General features: G+C 37.1%; 1 protein-coding gene across 1 annotated transcript; it reads right to left on the bottom strand.

The window, feature by feature from the left end:
* Positions 1–526: 526 nt before the first annotated feature.
* On the bottom strand, positions 527–4067 carry LOC143896742 (uncharacterized). Its single transcript, XM_077404759.1, has 7 exons — positions 3033–4067; positions 2762–2952; positions 2578–2643; positions 2414–2494; positions 1340–1426; positions 1143–1202; positions 527–891 (listed from the first exon to the last, which is right to left on the bottom strand). Exons 2-7 carry the CDS (start codon positions 2941–2943, stop codon positions 672–674), a joined length of 696 nt encoding a protein of 231 aa, XP_077260885.1. The 5' UTR covers positions 2944–2952; positions 3033–4067; the 3' UTR covers positions 527–671.
* Between the last annotated feature and the right edge of the window lie 6954 nt (positions 4068–11021).

The following is an 11021-nucleotide window of genomic DNA, read 5'->3' as shown; positions in this document are numbered from 1 at the left end:
AAAAATGTAAAGTACTTCTTCCTCCTCAACTAAAAAGATTGAGTTTTTTGTCGAAATTCCTAGCTCGCGAGATAAATGGATAAAATTAGATCCCATATCTGTTATTAATGCATGTACTGTTGCACCACTCATTCTTAATTTAATTATTGTTTCAAATATTATACTTTTTAAATCATGATTCCGACATGTACTTTCGACAAAACAATAACATAAAGGAAGTTTCCAATTTCCTGCAATGCTACGTGCCATTATAACAAAAACGTTTTTTGCAGGTACAGATGATTTTTCCTTTCCATTATCCTCAAACCCAATAATTTCATCTCGCGATACATTATAAAATAAATGAGATTTTAAACTCATCTCATCCGCGCATAAAATACAATGTCTATCCATCGGAGGCAATGACTTTAATTTTAATGCTAAAGTATCAAAAATTTTATTATTTAAACCAGGTGCAATATTCCACGTTTGAGTCAATGATTGTAAACAACGTATTGAGGGTAATGGAATTGATTTCTTCAATTCTCTATAGTTTCGCGGACTTAAAAAATATAAACATAATGCGAATTTTTTAAATTCAGGATCGTACCTTCTACCACGACTACGTTTTACTTGCGCATCAATTTGTACCGACAACAATCTCGCAAACCTTACAGGTAATAACTTACTTCCTAATGTACGCAGAGTCTCAAACTGATCCGCATCCTCCGCATTTGCTGCTTTTTTTTGGAGTTAGGCACTTTACCTTTTCTTAACCGTCTAATCGTTTCTCGCAGACTTTTAACTTGCGCTTTCAACTTCTTATTCTTCAATCTCAGTTTCGTCTTTCGAGGAGAATTGTCGGAAGACATATTTGCTTGCTGGGTCTTCGTACATGTGCCAGATGTGCTCCTGCGCACACAAAATATTTACATTTCTTACAGATTGCAAAAACAGATGATAAATTAATACAGTAAAGCCCGTATCAGACTACGGATTGGGATTGAGATTGGATTGAAATTTTATCAGAGCAAAGTTTACTAAACTTGAGATCAGTTTTCTCTGTTCTGATTGATTAAATTTTAATCCAATCTCAATCCCAATCCGTAGTCTGATACGGGCTAAAGAGATATATAGATTGAAGTAAAATAAATAAAACTTACGGTCCAGCAATTTCAGCATCATTATTCATTACACGTTCAGGTTCAGGTAATTGCAAGTTACTGCAAAAGGTATAATTAAAAGAATGTTATTTTTATTACAATATTCAAATATTTTCCAAACATTGAAAAAAAAAAATATTATATATATTGTTTTTGGTAAGTGTTTATAAAAATAATTACTGGTCTTTTATTATTACCTGTTATTTTCTTCTCTGCTTGTTGATGGAGTTGCAATCTGTACATCCAGATCCATCTCAAACGTTCCAACGTTGAAACATGTATTGCTACAAAAAAATCGAGTTAAATGAGCTATTACAATTTTGGTTTTAATATTTGTATATAAAATGTGTGGTAATTGTGACGATTATTAAACATGAAATTATATTTCACGTCGGACAAAATTCACTTGTAAAAATAACTTCAAATAATTAATCGAATATTTGAAGATAGAAATGATACGTAAAATCGATATTATTCAATGTTATTAGAAGATCAACGCGCGTAATCCATTTCCATATATCTAAACCGATCGATTTTAGTTTTCAAACTCAACACGTGCATATTTCGTACATCATATAAGAAAACTTTTCTAAGAAAAAAAGGCTATTGTCCTAGGTCCTTCTCTCCGTCCACCATAAAAAGAATTTATAGTGGAGGGGACAAGAGGCCACAAAAGCCCGCTAGGATTCTGTAAAATTTCAGTCTGCTTCAGTCTGCTAGTAGCAACCAAATGCAGAAGTTGTATATACTGGTGACGATCACGTGTTTGTTTAAGCCAAGCGTTTCGTTTCGAGAGCGTTCGCGATGATCTGCAAAATGAACGAATTGTGGCGATGCTTCCAACGAACGTTTCGTGTGGATTACGGGACAATAATTTCGATGCCGGAACAGACATGTAGACCATTTTATACACATCATTAAAATAATTGAAAAAATATAAAAGAATTCATACATCTTCTTTGAAGTTAACACTATGTTATAAAATATTATAAATTTAAAAATAGAAAAAAGAGTTGTAGATATTTCTTATATTTTTTTATATTTTAAATTCTTCATTGATTTTTGAGTATTTCTGCATTTGATTGCTACCAGCAGACTGAAGCAGACTGAAATTTTACAGGATGCTTGCGAACCCTTGTAGCCTCTTATCCCCTTCACTATAAATTCTTTTTATATGATGGATGGAGAGAATTAAGGACCTAGGGGACAAGAGCCTTTTTTTCCTATATATATATATATATATATATATCTTTTTTTTTTATTTGACGCACCTTGTTGTTTCTTCTTGTACAGTGTCCATTGACATGTGTTGTTCAATGTTCAAAGCCTCATCGTTGTCCATTATTGTGCTTCTGGAAAAAAGTTGATTTGAGTTATGTGTTAATTTAAATTTAATTTTTCTAATATTTTTATGATAAATGCAAAAATAGCTTACACATTATTGTTTTCATATTCCATTAATACTATTCCATCCGTTGATACTGCAGAAGCTGTAGTACTGCTGTAAAAGAATATATTTTTAATTATTTTATATTACTATCAAAAATATTCTGAAGTATCACAAAACTATAGATTTTCCAAATAAAAAGTAATTAAAACTAATATATATGAAAACTTACTTATTATTAGTGAACTCTAAACATCTTGTTGGTACAGCATCTGAATGAAGGCGAGCTCGACTTTTGACCATTTTATATTTATCTTCCTCAAAATGTACATGGCACAATCGACAATTGCGGTGCAATGAGCATACTCGGGGCCTTTCGGTATTAAGTCTGATCTTCTGCATGCTTGAACCCATGCCAACCACCTGTATATGTCAGAATAATTAATTAAATTACGCAAATAATAAAATAATAATGTAAACAATTATTAAAATAGTATTTGTACCTATCATGTTCTTTTGGAAAGAGGAAGAAATGTCGTTTTTCCACATTTATGGTGCTCATACATCCTGTCACTGCACACCAATGACTTTCTTTTTTAAAGTTTTTAATGGTTTTTTCCATTTTCTAGTTCCTTCTTGTAGCAAAAAATCTGAAACAAAGCTAAGATCAAAGTGCTCTCAAAGAAAAGAAAACCTGTATAAAATTTATACAGGTTAACTTTCCTTCCTATACTTCCAATACACAAATCACTTCACAATCACTTCACAAATCTCTTCACAATCACCTACTTTACAATCACACACTTCACACTATTTTTTTTCCGACTTTTATCAAGTCAATCTATAGCTGTCTATAGCACTTTAACGCCTTAGCATTTAAATGTGCCTCTAAATCCGTTAGAAAAGGAAAGAGAGTAAGAAGAAAAGAGACAGAGGTAGTGCTTTATTTCGCGCATGCGCAATCCGTTTTGGCCAACACGAAATCAGAGGAGTTGCGCTACTGTATATACTGTGCCCGCGGTGTCCCGGCGCAGTGCTGTCGATACGAGGTCTTTCGGGGGCGGGCAACGGTCCCTCGGCGGCGTACGACTCCTCAAATTTTGTCCTTAGCGGCGGACGGAACTTCGCTCGTGCCGGTGTGCCTCCGGTTTGACCCTGGGGCGGTGGCCAGCCACCCCGTGGGTCGGTGTCTTATGGAGATCATTTGCTGAAGCCGGGTGTTTACCCAAGCGCTTGGGGCCCCGTTGTCGGCGGCCTCGTCCGTCGCTGCCGCACTTGCCGCCCGCCTGCCGCGTTGCTCTCGCCAGCCCGCGATCTCTGCTGCTTCCGCGTTTGCCACCCCTCCTTGGTTATCGATCGTCCTTGATTTTTTTCGCCAAGTACTTCCTCGAAGGTTTGCCGTGGTGTGGGTGAGGTGCCGCGCGTATTACATTGCATAAAAAAACAAAAGAAGATAATCAGAATGCGGAAACGCGATTATATACGACCCCTGGAGATCTCGTCGTTGCCTCCCTGGTCCGTCCCTGGGCGCGAATTTCCGCGCCTTGTGACGGCGGCGGGGCGCCGCGACGGTGCGGCGAGCCGCAACGTCACAATATATATATATATTGTGATATATATATATACACACGTAAATAAATTTCATTATTAACACTTTGTCGAACGCTGTCACGTATGCGTCACATGTGATATGTGCGACTGTCGTTGCAAAGTGTTAACATTATTAATAATGATAAAAAATTATCCCATTATTTTAACACTTTTAATACGATCGGCTGAGTCGCCGTCGGAGCCGTTGCTGTCGTCGACATCGTCGCCGTGGCCATGGGCGCCGTTACGACCGCCGGGGTCGTCGTTGACGTCGTGGCTCTAGAGGCACCTCTATTAAGCTGGACCCCCCACCAGCGCAAATCAAGTTCGCACTAGGTCAAAAATTTAGTGCTATTTAGGTGCTAATTAAGTGTTCTAGTCCGAATTTTGGTGCTTGAACCGTTTAGCAGAAAATCGCGTAAAAAATGGGTGTGTTCAGCTTGCCGTAAAGCTGGACCCCTCCGCATATCAGAAAATGGTCATACAGAGAAGATAAGTACACTATAATTTAGTGCTAATTAAGTGCTAATTAAGTGCTCTAAAAAATACGATAAAATATTGACAGATTATAACATTTATCAAGAGACACGGTAGTGTCTCGCGCCAAGTACACGCGGAGCGAGACCGACAGTGACTCTTTTACGCGACGCGACAGGTTGCGAGTACCCGAGATGTTGAGATCTCGATAACGAGTGAACGGATCAAGTTCTAAGTAGGCTTGATCGATAGCTTGGGGTAGAGTCCCTTTATAAGAGTCTGGACAGACTTTGGGAGTGCAACAACATGGCGTGAATGTCACGTATATAAGGACTCTATTCTAGACGCCCTAGATGGAAGAAAAACACTATGGCGTCGATGACTACACGTAATTGTTGTATTGTTGTGATATCGTGAGAGAATTCTACAGAGGCTGTGAAAAAGTGTGTTTGTCTATATTTTTATTTTGACTTGATAGAGATAAGATAACTAAAACTTTAAAATACCTGAAAAGAATATTTCAATAAAATAAATTATAATAGTATACAATTTATTGATAGAGAAAATTACGAGATGTATATATAGATAAATGCATGACATTGTCATTTTCATTTTTTATTAATTTTGTAATTTTTTATTTCAAATTCTAAGACACCTATTCTGTAAATGTTAACGACATCATTTCGTGCTTTGCGCAGGTATGTAACACTACAGTGCTACAGCAAAGCACGTAACAATATCGTTAATGTGTACTGGCACGTAATATGCACGTAACTTTGCGGAATGGATTCCTGTCGAAATTATACTGTTTTCCCAAAAATACAATAGAAATGTAGGAAATAACAATTCCGATCGGAATCCATTTCGAAAAGTTCCATAATACGCACCTTGAGAGAGGCTCCTAAAGCCCGTATCAGACTACCGACTGCGAAGGCCGACCCGACTGCCGATCGCGACTGCCGACTCACATCTAGCCAATAGACCATGACTGCCGACTCACATCTAGCCAATAGACCATGGTCTATTGGCTAAATGTGAGTCGGCAGTCGCGATCGGCAGTCGGGTCGGTCTTCGCAGTCGATAGTCTGATACGGGCTTAAGGCTCGTTATTTTACCGCTCCTGATTGGTTCCGCCATGGTGTTGCACGTCCAATGAAAATAAGGACCAGTCTGTCCAGACTCTTATAAAGGGACTCTAGCTTGGGGTCCAATTGGGGGGGGGGGGGTTTCTCTCATAATATTCCGCTACGTGCCCTACGAGCGGAGATATTGCGACGCAAAGTCCAAATGTGAAAATTTTTTATTAAGATACTTCCTCCTCCTCCTAACGCAGATGTCTTATATGATGACGTCATAATCAGAAACGTCACTTTCACTTTTTCGACACTGGCGGCGCAGGTATCGCCAGTTTCGATATCGCGCGCGTATTTCGAAATTAGGTCAATAGACTTATCGGTCAGGAAGAAGATTTCTATTTAGGTAAATTAGGTAATAATATATATTTTGAGTCAACGGAAAAGAAGGTTCTCTACGCTTGGCAGAAAGTGCCGCTAGGGAATTTTTAAGTCGATTTTTATGAATCAAGATTGAATTCGATGTCTAGGTATCCCAGGTTGCCGATGACGAGGTCCAGATAGTGCGCTTCATAGTTTTTGGTGTCCAGGTGTAATAATACGTTCAATTCGATGTCTACGTGTCCCAGGTTGCCGATGACGAGGTCCTCATAGTGCGCTCCGTAGTTTTCGGTGTCTACGTGTATTAATACCTTGAATTCGATGTCCACGTGTTCCAGTTGCCGATGACGAGATCCAAATAGTGCGCTTCATAGTTTTCGGTGTCCAGGTGTAATCGTACGTTGAATTCGATGTCTAGGTGTCCCAGGTTGCCGATGACAAGGTTCACATAGTGCGCTCCGTAGTTTTTGGTGTCTACGTGTATTAATACCTTGAATTCGATGTCCACGTATCCCAGGTTGCCGATGACGGGATCCAAATAGTGCGCTTCATAGTTTTCGGTGTCCAAGTGTAATCGTACGTTGAATTCGATGTCTAGGTGTTCCAGGTTGCCGATGACGAGGTCCACATAGTGCGCTTCGTAGTTTTCGGTGTCCAGGTGTAATAATACGTTGAATGCGATGTCTAAGTGTCCCAGGTTGTCGATGACGATGTCTAGATAGTGAGCTCCGTAGTTTTCGGGGTCTACGTGTATTAATACTTTGAATTCGATGTTTAGGTGTCCCAGGTTGCCGATGACGAGGTCCACATAGTGCGCTCGGTAGTTTTCGGTGTCTACGTGTATTAATACCTTGAAATTGATGTCTAGGTGTCCCAGGTTGCTGATGACGAGGTCCAGATAGCGCGCTCCTTAGTTTTCGGTGTCTAGGTGTAATAATATCTCGAATTCGATGTCTACGTGTTCCAGGTTGCCGATGACGAGGTCCACATAGTGCGCTTCATAGTTTTTAGTGTCTAGGTGTATTAATAACTTTAAATTTGAATGGGTGCGTTCAGCCGATACTTCGCTAGCCTAGCAATCGTGAGCAGTCGCTCGTTTTCGCTCGTTTCCTCTCCTTTTAATCCATTAGGTCAAAAGAGAGGAAACGAGCGAAAACGAGCGACTGCTCACGATTGCTAGGCTAGCGGAGTATCGGCTGAACGCACTCAATGTAGGACACGTAAATATCGAATTCGAGGTATTAATACATGTAGACCCCGAAAACTACGAAGCGCACTATGTGGACCTCGTCATCGGCAACTTGGAACACGTGGCCATCGAATTCAAGGTATTAATACACCTGGACACCAAAAACTATAGAGCGCACTATGTGGACCTCGTCATCGGCAACCGGGGACACCTAAACATTGAATTCAAGCTTGATTCATAAGAATCGACTTAAAATTTCTCTAGCGGCAGAATTAAAATTATGTCATGACATAATAAAAATCGCTGAATTAAAATTATGTCTAGACATAATAAAAATTAGACAAAAATTATATCTAGACATAATAAAAATTGGATGATTTAAAATTATGTCTGACTTAAAAATAATTATCAAAAATATCGATACCTGAAGATATCGGTACATATACAGTTGCGAACAACATTCAGTAAGACACGCAAATGAAAATAAATAAAAAATTTTACAGTTAACGACTTATTAACATTAATCATGCTTTATTGCGATTATGTTTTATGTTGAAATTGAAAAATATATACAAGGTGTACAACTAAAAAAGTTACAGATTATTATTTTAAAAAAACTAAGCAAAATATTAAATTACTGTTTTCTTTAGAAATAATAGTCCGTAACACTTTTAGCTTCATACCTTGTATTATATACTGTTTATAAGATTATAAAATATATTGTTTATAAGATTAAATGCGTAACACTACAAAAAAGCGTGATATCCGTACAAAATTACTTTTTTTAAAAAAAGGTAAAAAAGAGCGCCAAGTACACGCATAGTAGTGTATATGTATTATGTTGTTACTCTGTTATGTTGTTACCTCGAAAAGAACAAAGTGGTAGTATTATACCTCCAAATAACTTTATCCTGTACGTACTGTTTATAAAATGCGTAATATACTACAAAAAGGCGTGATATCCGCACAAAATTACCTTTTTTAAAAAAAGGTAAAAAAAGGCGCCAAGCACACGTATAGTAGTGTATATGTTGTTACCTAAAAAAAAAAAGAAAGTGGTAGTATTATACCTCGAAAAAACCTAAGTAACAAGTGGTAGATCTTTATATCTCGAAAAATCTTGAAAAAATCTAAGCAGTAGTATCTTTATTTCCGAAAAATTATAACCCAAGTGATACACGTCACAAAATTATGTTACCTTATCAAAAAGAAAAGTCTCGTTTTAAGTGATCTATTACAATTACAGAAAAGAAATGATATCTCTTTAAATTAAAGCGCCAATTACAGAGAGAACATGTATATTGCCTCAAAAAATAATTGTTGCACTACTTTGAAAAATCTTTACATTGTGTCAATTAGAAAAGAATGTATGATAACAATTTTATAAGATTAAAAAATTTTATTTAAATTTAACAAGGGCAATACAAGATATTTAAATACAAAGTTTACATGTGTATTTTTTAATGGTCACAAAGAATTATAGAGGTAACAGTGTACAAAATACAAATATTTTATTAAAATATTTAATCCAACGAGGGAATACAATTTGTATTTAAATATAAAGTTATTATATGTATTTTTCAATAGAATAAAAGATTTAATCACAAAGAATTACAGAGGTAACAGTACAAAATAAAAATATTTTATTAAAATACATAAATTTTTCTTGTAAAAAAACTTGGCGCTGTTAGACCTCGAAATTTTAAATAAATAAATAAACTTATTCTATACTTAATTATAAGCCGCATTATCCGCCGTCCGCGTCGTCACGCACACCCATATCATTCACTCCCACATCCACGCTGATAATCATTTAATATTACTCCCATCGCATTCTTCTCTGAATTATTTTTATTTATTGTTATCCTTATTTATTTAAAATTTCGAGGTCTAACAGCGCCAAGTTATAATTTTTCGGAAATAAAGATACTACTGCTTAGATTTTTTCAAGATTTTTCGAGTTATATAGATCTACCACTTGTTACTTAGGTTTTTTCGAGGTTTAAATATACCACTATATATTGAACACAGTACCGTCGCGGTCGACACAATCACTTAAAAAGATTGCTGCATGAATATATTCGTTACTAAAATGATCGAAAACATATATTTCTTAAATCTGAGTTCATTGCTAACAGTAAAACATTTACAATAATTAACTTAGACCAGCCGTTGGTGCTGAGCACTAAGTTCCGTCATCTGATCGTCTACGACTTAATTGCTCGCATGATAGTATTAAAATAATTCTCAGACATTGTACTTTAAAAGAATTACACGATTCGAATTTAGTGTTAGCTGCTTAGTGTTGAAATTAATTAATTAATCAATGGAGCGCGCGTTTTGCGGATAAACTAATTAATTTCAACGATGTACAACTAGCACTAAATTCGAGTCGTGGTACTTTCTTAAAGTACAATGTCTCAGGATTATTTTAAGACCATAATCACGCGAGCACCTAATTTTTTGACGATTCTGTAACGAACTTTAGAGCGCAGCGCGCGCGCTCCATGAGTTAATTAATGGATTTCAACCTTTTGCAGCCGGCACTAAATTCGAATCGTGATATTTTCTTAAAGTATAATACAATGTCTCAGGATTATTTTGGGACCAAAAACACGCGAGCACGCAATTCTTTGACGATGCATAGCGTAGAAATTAATTAGTTTATCCGCGAAGCGTGCACGTCGCGCTCTAAAATTTGTTACAGAATCGTCAAAGAATTAGGTGCTCGCGTGATTATGGTGCCAAAATAATCGTGATACATTGTACTTTAAGAAAATATCACGATTCGAATTTAGTGCTAGCTGCAAAGGGTTGAAATAAATTAATTCATCACTCATGGAGCGCGCGCGGAGCGCCCTATAACTCGTTACAGAATCGTCAAAGAATTAGGTGCTTGCGTGATTATGGTGCCAAAATAATCGTGATACATTGTACTTTAAGAAAATATTTATTTAAGTATTTAACCACCCTGGACCATGGAACGTCAAAATTTCCCATCTTAATCAAAGGAGGCGGCGGAAAAACCTTGCGGGTAATAATAATCGCCTCAGTTTTCTCATTGTTGATGACCATCTTCCATTTCCGAAGGAATTGAACGATGGCATCAACATGCTCTTGCAGCCTAAGGACAAGCAACGCCGGACACCACGACGATGTGTAGACGGCCGTGTCGTCCGCGTATACCGCCAAGTTGGTTTTAGGATTTCTAGGTATATCATTGATGAAGATGTTAAACAACACGGGTCCCAGGATAGAGCCCTGCGGTACCCCGGTAGGGACATAAAAAACGGAAGACTGACCCCCCTCAAAGCAAACAAAATAGGAGCGATCCTGATGATAAGAGCGTAAGATTTTAATAATAAATAAAGGCAAACTCAGAAGATTTAATTTATATAATAAAGCCTTATGCCAGACAGAGTCAAAGGCCTTCTGAATATCTAGCAGCACCATAGCGGAACTGCGTTTTTTGTTACTTTCCATTGCAAAATCCTCCGTTACTCTGAGAAGCTGCTGAACCGTGGAATGTCGCGGTTTGAAACCAAATTGTTCATTGATTATAATTCTATTTTCGGATAGAAAAGAATTAATTTGAGTTAACAAAGCTCTCTCATAGATTTTATTGAGTACACTCAATAGGCTAATTGGCCTATAATTTGCAGGAGAGGATTGAGATTTGCCAGGTTTGGGAAAAGCAAGGACTTTAGCTGTTTTCCAACAAGAAGGAAAGTAACACAATCGAAAAGAATATAGAATTATATAATAAATCTGCAGGATAATTT

The sequence above is a fragment of the Temnothorax americanus genome, unplaced genomic scaffold (assembly GCF_048541705.1).
Source record: "Temnothorax americanus isolate GAGA-0224 unplaced genomic scaffold, ASM4854170v1 Scaffold196, whole genome shotgun sequence".
NCBI lineage: Eukaryota > Metazoa > Arthropoda > Insecta > Hymenoptera > Formicidae > Temnothorax > Temnothorax americanus.
This window is presented reverse-complemented; position numbering and strand designations above follow the sequence as displayed.